General features: G+C 43.3%; 1 protein-coding gene across 1 annotated transcript in view; it reads left to right on the top strand.

Annotated features, from left to right (window-relative positions):
• The window catches only part of LOC125458035 (uncharacterized), a 65,480-nt gene that overhangs the window by 42,117 nt on the left and 10,896 nt on the right, over positions 1-12,467 (top strand). The window contains exons 12-16 of the mRNA XM_048542912.2: positions 746-835; positions 5,731-5,891; positions 8,037-8,061; positions 9,246-9,359; positions 11,309-11,443. Of these exons, the coding sequence (XP_048398869.2) occupies positions 746-835; positions 5,731-5,891; positions 8,037-8,061; positions 9,246-9,359; positions 11,309-11,443 (525 nt within the window). The remainder of the gene's footprint in view (positions 1-745; positions 836-5,730; positions 5,892-8,036; positions 8,062-9,245; positions 9,360-11,308; positions 11,444-12,467) is intronic.

The raw sequence follows: 12,467 nt of genomic DNA, 5'->3' as shown, positions 1-12,467 counted from the left end.
GTCATTGTAACTTTAGAGTGTTCAATAGACATGACACCTCCACGATGTGACTTTACCTACTGTTATATATTGCGACTTGACACTGTTACCCAAAGATTTTAAGAGAGAAGGCTGAGACACAATATTTCAGAAATTTAAACTGATAAAGTTCAATAACTCCATTTCAGGTACATTGCAGAGCAGAGCAGATTTCTAGGATGGTAGATTGTCAAATCTGGAGAGATTGGGTTGACTGGGCTTGTATTCACTAGAGTTTAAGAGGGAGGAGATCTTATTGCCATCTATAAAAATATGACAGGGCTGGACAGGAATATTATCCCTCTCCAGAAATGTCCAGAACAACATCTCAGGTATGTAGTTGACCATTCAAACTGAGATGAGAAGAAATGTCTTCATTCAGAGCATGGTGAACCTGTGGGATTCTCTCACACTGAAGAATACGGAGCAAAGTAATGGAATATATTTTAAAAAGAACTAGATTTCTAAAGGCTAAAAATGTCAAAGGTTATGGTGTTGAGATAGAAGATCAACCGTGATCTTGCATTATGGCAAGGCAGGTGCAATGGGCTTAATGGCCTACTCCTGCTCCCATTTTCTATGTTTCTCTATTAAACAGATAATTTCCAAGTGCTAAACAGTGGGGGCAGTGGAAAGCAAAGTCAATGAAATGGAATTGCTCAAGGCATTTCACTGAATGTCAGGCTCTAGTCTCTGATCATACATTTTCTTTTCATGGTAGACTAAGTTTACAATCAGTCCCTGAAGATGTGGGAATACCATTGGTGCTGGGCGTTGCTGATGCTGGTGAGCTGCACAGGTGATGTAAAGAGCTCAGGTAAGTGTTGAGGTTACAGTGACCTTGGTTTGTGGCATGTGTTCAGAAATAGAAGTGATAGTATTACACCATGCCGTTGTTAGGCAAGTAGATAATATCTCAATAGTATCTCAACATTGACTTGAGATAGTAGGAACTGTCGATGCTGGAGAATCTGAGACAACAAGGTGTGAAGCTGGATGAACACAGCAGGCAAAGCAGCATCAGAGGAGCAGGAAAGATTGATGTTTTGGGTCTGAAGAAGGGTCTCGACCCGAAACGCCAAACTTTCCTGCTCCCCTGGTGCAGCTTGGCCTGTTGTGTTCATCCAGCTTCACACCTTGTTATCTCAACATTGACTTGATGCTTTTGTTTTGTCGCATTTGTCACATTCCTCTGCCAGATGAGGTTCCTTGAATAGTTACTTGGGAATATACACTACAAAAGCACTAGGATATTCAATAGATTGTCTCAACTAAAATAAAAAGGACAAAAGAGATTCAGATGTCCAAACAGCTTGTCCCAAGAGAATGTCCTCTCAAACACCAATATCTAAACCATCAATCCAATTTTTCCTCAAATTTTCTACATTATGTGCCTCCTTGAAAATCACGTTTCACTACTGCAAGGCTACTTTCAAGGATTATAGCTGGGACTTTTTTATAGCTTAAATTGGATGTGGGCAAGATCTACAATTTCTTTGTTCATTCATGAGATGTGTGCATCACTGATTAGGCGAGAATTTATTGTCTATCTCCAGTTGCCCTTGGGAAGGTAGTGGTGAGGCTTTATTTTGAACCATTGCAGTCGATGTGTTGTAGGTTGGGAATTCCAGGATTTTGACCCAGTGATTGTAAAGGAAGGTGATTTAGTTCAAAATTAGGAAGGTCTGAGTTGGTGGAGAACTTGCAAGTGATGGTAAGACTTGTCCTGCACTTGTCCTAGGTGCTAGAAATTTGAGTTTTGGAAGGTACATTCTAAGGTACCTTGGTTGTTGAAACAATCTTGTAGATAGCACACACTGCTTCAACTGTTCGTTGTTTATGGAGGATGTGAATATTGAAGGCTTTTGATGGATTGAATGTTGTTGAAGTTGCACTCATTCAGGCAGGAGTATTCCTTTACTCTCTTTACTCGTGCCTTGTTGGACATGCTTGGGGAAGTTAGGAGGTATGTTACTCACTGCAGTATTCCTAGCCTCTGACCTGCTCTCTCAGCCACTGTATTTACTTAAATAGTCCAGTTCAGTTTCTGATCATTGGTAACCCTTGGATATTGATGGTGGAGGATTAAACTATAGCAATGCCATTGAATGTCAAGGAATGATGGTTTCTCTTTTATTCAAGAAAATCATTGCCTGACACTAGCATCACGTAACTGTTACTTGCTACTCATCAGCTCAAGTCTGAATATTATCCATGTCTTGCTGTGTTTGGACACACTGCTATAGTATCCTCGGAGTTGGAATGGTTACTGTTACCACTTTCATCATGGATATACTGCTACTGGAAGATTAAAGAGAACAAAGTCTAGTACTTCTCCAAGATAATAAAATGTGAGGCTGGATGAACATAGCAGGCCCAGCAGCATCTCAGGAGCACAAAAGCTGACGTTTCGGGCCTAGACCCTTCACCGCAGAAGACCCTATCGCAGGATGAAGGGTCTAGGCCCGAAACGTCAGCTTTTGTGCTCCTGAGATGCTGCTTGGCCTGCTGTGTTCATCCAGCTTCACACTTTGTTATCTCGGATTCCCCAGCATCTGCAGTTCCCATTATCTCTGGTATTTCTCCCTTCTGTTTGTTTCCTCACCATGTGCTGCAGGGCCAATCTAACAGCAATATCCTTCAGGACTTGAACAGCACAGTTAGTAGCGGTGGGGCTGAGCCACTCTTGGGGATGAACATTGAAGTTCCTCATACAGACTGCATTTTATACCTATTCTAACCTCAGTGTATCCCCTTAATAGAGGTCAACATGAAGACGTACTGATGCATCAGCTCGGGTGTTGCTATTGTTGGTGCTATGTAATAATTAGCAGAGACTTTCTTGTCCACATTTGATGTGATGTCATGAGGCGTCATGGGGTCTGGAATCGATGTTGAGGACTTACAGGGCAATTCCCCACTGTGCCACCACTTCTGCTGGATCTGTCCTGCTGTTGGGGCGGGATATAACAAGAGCTGGTGAATGTATGATTGTGTTAGGCTGTTGTCAACTCATCTGTGAGACAGCTCTCAATTTTGGCACTACCCCGAGTTGTTAGTCAGGACAATTTTGCAGAGTCGACTGGAATGTGTTTGCTATTTTCCATTTGTAGTGCTGACATCAATGCAAGTTAGTTGAAGGTTCTATTCTTTTCATGAGACTGTAATGGTTAGCTACAACTGTGTGACTTGCTAGGCTTTTCAGAGAGCATTTAAGAGTCAACTATATTGTTGTGGATCTGAAGTCACATGCAGGCTAGATCTGGTGAGGATTACAGAATATCCTTCCCTAAAGGACGTTGTGAATTGGAGATCCCAGATGTCCAAGTTCTTTAAGGACCGCAACTTCCCCCCCACGGTGATTGAGAACGCCCTTGACCGCGTCTCCCGCATTTCCCGCGACACATCCCTCACACCCCGCCCCCGCCACAACCGCCCCAAGAGGATCCCCCTCGTTCTCACACACCACCCTACCAACCTCCGGATACAACGCATTATCCTCCGACACTTCCGCCATTTACAATCCGACCCCACCACCCAAGACATTTTTCCATCCCCTCCCCTGTCTGCTTTCCGGAGAGACCACTCTCTCCGTGACTCCCTTGTTCGTTCCACACTGCCCTCCAACCCCACCACACCCGGCACCTTCCCCTGCAACCGCAGGAAATGCTACACTTGTCCCCACACCTCCTCCCTCACCCCCATCCCAGGCCCCAAGATGACATTCCACATTAAGCAGAGGTTCACCTGCACATCTGCCAATGTGGTATACTGCATCCACTGTACCCGGTGCGGCTTTCTCTACATTGGGGAAACCAAGCGGAGGCTTGGGGACCGCTTTGCAGAACACCTCCGCTCAGTTCGCAACAAACAACTGCACCTCCCAGTCGCAAACCATTTCCACTCCCCCTCCCATTCTCTTGATGACATGTCCATCATGGGCCTCCTGCACTGCCACAATGATGCCACCCGAAGGTTGCAGGAACAGCAACTCATATTCCGCCTGGGAACCCTGCAGCCATATGGTATCAATGTGGACTTCACCAGTTTCAAAATCTCCCCTTCCCCCACTGCATCCCTAAACCAGCCCAGTTCATCCCCTCCCCCCACTGCACCACACAACCAGCCCAGCTCTTCCCCCCGACCCACTGCATCCCAAAACCAGTCCAACCTGTCTCTGCCTCCCTAACCGGTTCTTCCTCTCACCCATCCCTTCCTCCCACCCCAAGCCGCACCCCCAGCTACCTACTAACCTCATCCCACCTCCTTGACCTGTCCGTCTTCCCCGGACTGACCTATCCCCTCCCTACCTCCCCACCTACACCCTCTCCACCTATCTTCTTTACTCTCCATCTTCGGTCCGCCTCCCCCTCTCTCCCTATTTATTCCAGTTCCCTCCCTCCATCCCCCTCTCTGATGAAGGGTCTAGGCCCGAAACGTCAGCTTTTGTGCTCCTGAGATGCTGCTTGGCCTGCTGTGTTCATCCAGCCTCACATTTTATTATCTTGGAATCTCCAGCATCTGCAGTTCCCATTATCTCTTGTGAATTGGAGTGTTTTTTTTTACAAGAACCTGCAATGGTCACCACTTTTAATGCCAAAGTTATTAATTGAATTGAAGGCTATAATCAGCCATGGTTGCATTCAATCCCACGTGCCCAGAACATTAGACTGGATCTCTTGAATATTTGTCCAGTGACAATACTACTACCTCATCCACCACCTAATTTATTCAAACCATTTCCCATCTCTATTTCCCCTCAAAAAGATGGTGGTGAGAGTCAGTTTACTGAATTGCTACAGTGCAGGGATGCAAAGGGGAAGGCCTGTTGTATTCATGCAAAGGTGATGGTGGAAACATTTCTCATCTTCACTTTCACTCTGTTGTGCACCACTCAAGGATATGCTAGTACACAGCTGCCTCCTGAGCCCAGTGGTGGGGATGTGCACCATCAAGGTGGACAGACGATGAAAACAGGTTTAAAAATGAAAGGGCTTTTTCTTTTGTCTCTTTATACTTTAGGCCCGGATGTTTATAGGCTTCTGACATCCAACCCGCAGTCTTAATGCACATCACTCCAGGGCTTTGGCAGCACTATTTTAATAACTCAAACTACTAAAATAAGGCACGTCATGACCTGGAAAGGGTTTGAGTGTTTTGTACCTGTCCAAAGGACATGATCTCCTCCAGCTCCTCTAGCCTCTGTCTCCTCACCTTGAGAAAGTGTCCACGGAACTCCTGCTTTTAACAACTGACCCTGACACCTACCGAACCTCAGTCCTTCAGTTAATAGCTTATCTGGAGCACAATAGCTGGGTAATGTCAGGAAGCCACACACTAACACAGATGGTTGCAAGTCTGGAGGCAATTGGGTGGGTGCGTCACTGAACATTTCAGGAAGAATGAGGAAATCTGAGAGAGAAACCTTGTGAAACTGTAGGCTCACAAAATTTCATGCCTCATGTCATTGCTGTTGTTATCGGCTCATAAACAACATATCCTCCACCCTTTTAGATTTAGTTATAACCCAAGTTCAGAGGCTGAGGCTATTTCAGGCACTGTGATGACAGGACAAGCTGAATCACACAGCAAAATTAAGTAGTTAATTAAATTAATTGTTAAATTATTGATTAGAGCTAAAGCATTCTGAGTTGGCAACCATAGTCTTTTCCCTAATTCCATAGTCCGACTTCTGCCTTCCCACTTTCACAGCATTTTACCTGAAGGATGAAGCAAACAGAGTGCTGAGAGTTCAGAAGCGAGCAAACTGGTTCTGGGAAGAGATTAAGCCAGGTTCTCTGGAGCGAGAATGCTATGAGGAATCCTGCTCATTTGAGGAAGCAGAAGAAATTTACAAATCTCGAGAGAGAACCGTAAGATATTTTTCACCTGATAACTGCACATCAATGTGTAGGTGTGTGTAAATGCCTGTGTATTTTGCAATGGTGCTCATCTAAGCCTGCGTGAACATGTGCTAGTTTGAGTTTGTATCTATGGCTGTGTTATTATATATTACATACATCATGAGTTTGGGGATATACAATCAGTACTTGAATGTAGTTATCAACTATGGCTCAGTCAATAACATGTCACTGAATCACAAGGTCGGAGTTTTAATTCCCATCTAGAACTTGAAAGCAGCTGATTTCCACTTGGTAACTCTATATAGAACTCAGAGCTCAATATCAAGTTCAACAATTTTAGGGCTTGAGGCACCTTCTCCCATGTCTTTACCCCAACACCTACACACCAAGCCTTGTTATCATGTGGTCTGCTGTTACACACTGCCCATTGTTGGTCATTAAGAGCATCCATTAACAGCCATTCATTCTCCTAGGCTGACCATTATCCACTCCTTTGTCTGCCTAGCCGGTTTTCTCTCCATTTGGGTTCTTTCTCCACCTATTGTTTATTCCTCGTCCCCTCCTCCTGCTCTATCTTCTACATGTAACCCACTTTTTCCTAGCTACCATCGGTTCTGAAGAAGAGTCACTGGACCCGAAACGTTAACTCTAATTTCTCTCCAACGATGCTGCTGGACCTGCTGAGATTTTTCAGCAGTTTCTGTTTTTTGTTTCTGATTTCCAGCAGTTCTTTTGTATTTTTTTAAAATTTGATATTCAAGTGCAGTACTGAGGGAGTACATCATTATTGGAGGTACTGTCTTTTGGAAACAATGTTTAACTGAAGATCCATCTTCACTGTTAGGTCGATATTAATGTTCCCGCAGCAAGCAAGGGAATTATCCCTGACCAACAGATATTGCTAAATCAATGTCAGAAAAATAAATCATCAGATCATTATCATATTGCTGTTTGTGGCAGCTCATCTGCAAGACAGCTGCTGATTTCCCACAACATTGAGCACATTTCATAAGTACTCTTCTGGCTGTAAAGCACTTTGTACCATTCTGGAGCATTAAAGGTGCAATTTACTGTTTATTCATTCATGGGATGAGGGCATCACTGAGGGCAGCATTTATTGCCCATACCTAATTTGCCCAGAGGCCAGTTTGGAGTCAACCACATTTTCAAGGCCAGACCAGGTAAGGATGGCAGTTTCATTCCCTAAATGACATAAGTGAACCAGATTGGTTTTTTGATCATCGACAATGGATTCATGTTCATCATTAAACTCTTAATTCCAGCTCAGGGTCCCCAGAATGTTACTTGGGTCTCTGCATTAACAGTCCAGCAATAGTACTGCTAGGCCGTCACCTCCCCCCAAATATAAATCCAGGTCTTTCTTTTTGCACCTGTGTCTTGCATATATTAAATATTTTGAATTGCGAGCTTTGATTTGTGGGAATATATATCAATGCATGAGTACATGTTTTCTGTCTGATTGACTTGTGTACTTGTGTATATTTGTGCCTCAGCATTCATCGACGTATTTGATTTGTGTTTGTATATATTCCACAGTAAGGTTAAAATTTGCACCCAATGCCCAGCACAGGGTCTGATTCTCCATTTCTGCTCCTGCATTCAAGTTCCGTTGACAGTGCCTTCTTTCCTGTCTCATTCCCACTTCCTGTCCAAAGTCTGCTCCCATCTCAGTGTATCAAATCTCATTACCACACCCATATCAAGTGCAGTTCATTGGTTTGTTTTCAATTCTGTGTAAGAATCAACTCCCTGTGCACCATGTGCTTTTCCCCCATGACCTCCCTGCCGTGCACGGACACGTGGTTTGACTCTTTCCAGTTCAACTTAGGATATTGAGTTTTTTGATGGAATTGTGGAGAGGATTGAAGTGGTGATTAGCTCCAAGAAGACCAGTTGAGTTGCAATGCAAAGCAATTTGCTGTTGGTAGAAGGTTCAACCAGTAAATTTGAAACCCAAGAATGACTGAAATCAGTGAACTGGAAACAGGCCGCTGTCCTTTGTTTACCATGTACCTGAGAACTTTGGCATTTGGAACACAGTTCATAGGTCTGGCAGACATTGATATTATGACAGATTAACGACTTCCATGAGTAGATTGCATGAATTTCAATAAACTTATTTTCTTTCAACAGATGGAGTTCTGGTTTACATACAAGAGTAAGTGCTATTTTTGTCACTTGTATCAAAATCTAATTTTGTCACTGTGCTGAAGTAATTCATTTACAAAATATCCCATTGCTCAACATATGGCGTCTCTGACCAACGAGCAGTCCATCAAAGAAGGCTGCGGCCAACCCAGTGTACTGTGTGCAACCAAAAATGGTTATCAATTAAACCTCCTATCTAGGATAAACACAGCTACGTATCAATGTGGAGCGACTAAGCAAGAATTCACAATGTTTGAAATGAACATGTTGGCTCCAAGTTAATGAAACAAGTAATACTTTCAACAACTCACTTTGTTTCCAGGGTCCTGAAGAAGAGTCACATTGGACTCAAAATATTAACTTGGTTTCTCTCTTCACCAATGCTGCCAGACATGCTGAGTTTCTCCTGCACTTTGTTTCTTGTTATTTCAGATTTCCATCATCTGCAGTATTTTGTTTTAGTCACTCGGTTTGCCTCACACACTTACAATTGTTTAGTACCTTCTCTATCCAATATGTCACACTGAATTCAAAGATTTGCAATGGAAATGTACATTGATGACCTTGGATTCATGAAGCATCTCACTTATCCCTCCATGATAACTTGTTAAACTCACCTCTCCCAACTTCCATATTAATACTCCATATATAGCAACCTTGCTATCCTTTGGACTGAGGAGTGAGAAACACACAAAGTCACTAACAGGTTTCTTGCAAGAAAGCCTGCCTGGTGAATGGCAGGCTTTGAACGATCACTGAAAAATTGGTATTTGCTAAATTAGTTCTGGGAAATTGTCATTGCTGGGACCTCAGCAAATCCCTTATACACTTGCAGACAGACACAAACAATGTTGCACGTCACTGAAGAATGCCTCCCTCCCCAAGCCCACCATCGGCCAAGTTGTGGATAAATCACCTTGAATATCGAAAATAAGAAAGCTATTGCATTGGCTAAATTAAAAATAATTCTCGCACCCTAAAATGCAAGTTAAAATTCAACACAGATAAACTCAAGATTTTGGCAGGTTTTAGGAGGAAGTTACTGAATGCTAATCAAACCACAGGATATTTCTTTAGTGCAGCCCAAGCCATTTTCCATTATACAGATCCCTCAGGAGCTGACCATTCTCTTACATGTTGCACAGTGGATCTTTGTGTGTTTCACTGACTGATTGCTCTGTGCCTTTCTCTCAGATCTGAACCCTTGCAAATCGTCACCATGCTTAAATGGTGGTTTGTGTCGGGCCTCAAGCTACAATTACATCTGTCTCTGCCCTCCACTGTGGAAAGGAGAGAATTGTGAAACAGGTTTGTGGTTCTTCTGATAATGTCCAGCAGCTTACCTTCCCAATAACTCAACCATTGGTACAATTGCATGTCTGTCTGAATATGTACGCATATATTTTTGAGTCCACGTGTGTATATGATTGGTTATTTGAGCTGCTATGCATTGCTGACTTTGTCAAATTGAACACTGCCTTGATCCTATTGCCCTGCGTAGAGTCTGAGTACAACATAAGCGTTCACAGTCCTTACATTCTCAACCCAACCACTGGAACCTTTGATTGTTAATGAGTTACAAATGGACCACCTTTGCCAATGTGATCTGCAGTGACCTAAACTTCTCAGGATGTCATACTCCCTTCGGAGGTTCCCCATTATCTGTGTTCTATGAATAATTGATCTTCTAATGTTGACTCAAACCTCAGATGGTCCAGGGCAGTAAAATCTGGGTTTACCTGTGTAGCAATCCCTGCAAAAGTCCAGCATTCACACATGAACTGTAAATGTCTGCAAAGTGGGCACCAGAAATTCTGATGAAGGGTCTAGGCCCGAAACGTCAGCTTTTGTGCTCCTGAGATGCTGCTTGGCCTGCTGTGTTCATCCAGCCTCACATTTTATTAACCAGAAATTCTGATATGTCTTGTACCCTCTGTCTCCAACACTAAACTTGGTGTCAGAGACTTGGGTTAGATTTGCGAGAGTTACTTGAATGTCTGGAAGTGAGTTTGCTCGCTGAGCTGGAAGGTTAGTTTTCAGACGTTTCGTCACCATTCTAGGTAACATCATCAGTGAGCCTCCGATGAAGTGCTGGTGTTATATGTCCTGCTTTCTATTTATCTGTTTATCACCAACATCACCAACCCAAGGAAACCTAAACAGATAAATAGAAAGCAGGACGTAACACCAGCGCTTCATCGGAGGCTCACTGATGATGTTACCTAGAATGGTGACGAAAAGTCTGAAAACTAACCTCCCAGCTCAGTGAGCAAACTCATATCCAGAAACCCAACCTAAGCTACAAATCCTCTCAAAACTCGCTAGTTACTTGAATACTTATCCTAAAACATGTTACACTGTTAATTCAAGATGAGCCAGTGAAACTGAACTGAGCACCACAACTGACACCCCTCACTCCCTGATCTGATCTGACTAACCTTTTCTGACCAAACTTAAGCCAACCGAGTCCTCTGACCTGACCTGACTGCATTGTGGTCTGACCCTCACCCTGACCCATCCTAATCATCTGATTTATTGTCCTGACCGTGACAACTCCAGGGAACTCAACGACCCAGCTCACCCGACCAGATCTTGCCAACCTGACTCTGCTACCCACCTGACCTGTCCATCTGTTCAACCATCTGCGTAATCAACTATTTAATAACCCTCACTCAATCATTAAGACTTGTGACTGTTAATAAAAGTAGATAGCCTTCTCTGGTTGTCCTGCCAGCTTCAAAGACTATTGTACATATAATGTCAGGTCTCCTTCACAATATAATCCAGTTGTTCATATTTCCACTCCATTCTTCCTACAAAAGTGCACGTGCCCATTATATTCTCCTCATTGTTTGGTACCTTTCTGAGTTTTGTGTCACCTACAAACTTGGAAATTATTTTCAGCATTACCATATCTAAGTAATTAATGTGTATCAAAAAAGTTGGCCAGATAAATACCAATGCCTATGGTACCTGAATAGTAACCTTCCTCCCTCCCTTTGGAGAATGAATCTCTGTAACTCACTGCTCTCTTTCACAAAAGCCAGAAAGTAGGATTAGGCTGTGTGACTGAAGCAGACACAATTGGCCAAGTCATCTCATGCTGTGCTGTAAGCTTCTCTAATTTTACATCAATTTTGAATTCAATGCTCCCAGTGCCCCTTTAATCACATGGGCTAGACTGATTGATGAGTCAGTGTTTAATGCTGATATTGAGTAATTGGCTTTTCCTTGTGTCTGTCTGTTCTTTAATTCAGAAAATCTGGATTGTCAATATAAGAACGGTTACTGTCAGCAGTATTGCAACATCGACAAGGCAACAAACTGGCCAAAATGCAGCTGTGCTGAAGGTTATCGACTAAATGAAGACCGACAGACCTGTGTTAAAATTGGTACCGGCTCCACCTATTACTAACTCAGAAACCACTAAATGTTGATCATGGATATAAACTTCATCTCTACTGAGAGTTTTCCAAACTCAGTGAGCATGGACAAACTCTACATTTTGAGAAATCAAGCTTGCAGTCTGAACTTTGGTTAAGTGTCCTAACATCCCAAGTGACAATTTAGTTGCTTACAAAGTAACTTCCCTTTCTGCCGATGTGCAGCTGCCCAGGTTTCCTAGAATTAATTGCGAGGTATCACAATTTGAGAAATAGACAGGGAAACAACAGATCCTGTGCAGAAATAATTGGAGACTGTCAAATCACCATCTTCAAAGCTGCAAGGTGATAAGGTCTTGAGGAGTGTTGCTGAATCTTGGAATGTGGGTTCATTGTTCCTTGAAAGTGGAGTTGCAGGTAGACAGGACAGTGAAGGTGTTTGGTACGCTTGCCTTTATTGGTCAGCGCATTGAGTATAGGATAACAAAGTGTGGAGCTGGATGAATGCAGCAGGCCAAGCAGCATCTCAGGAGCACAAAAGCTGACGTTTCGGGTCTAGACCCTTCATCAGAGAGGGCTCCTCTCTGTGCTCCTGAGATGCTGCTTGGCCTGCTGTATTCATCCAGCTCCATACTTTGTTATCTTGGATTCGCCAGCATCTGCAGTTCCCATTATCATTGAGTACAGGAGTTGGGAGGTCACGTTACAGCTGTACAGGGCATTAGTTGAATACTGAGCGCGATTCTGGTCTCCCTGCTATAGGAAGGATGTCGTGAAACTTGAAAGGGTTCAGAAAAGATTTACAATGTTGTTGTCAAGGTTGGAGAGTTTGAGCTATAGGGAGAGGCTGAATACACTGGGGCTATTTTCCATGGAACGTCGGAGGCTGAGGCTGATGCTCATAGAGGCTTATAAAATTATAAGGGGCATGGATAGGGTAAAGAGACAAGTCCTTTTCCCTGGGGTGGGGGAATCCAAAAATAGAAGGTATAGGTTTAAGGTGAAAGGGGAAAGATTTAAAGGGGCTTAAGGG

This window comes from Stegostoma tigrinum, chromosome 14 (genome assembly GCF_030684315.1).
Source record: "Stegostoma tigrinum isolate sSteTig4 chromosome 14, sSteTig4.hap1, whole genome shotgun sequence".
Classification (NCBI taxonomy): Eukaryota; Metazoa; Chordata; class Chondrichthyes; order Orectolobiformes; family Stegostomatidae; genus Stegostoma; species Stegostoma tigrinum.
This window is presented reverse-complemented; position numbering and strand designations above follow the sequence as displayed.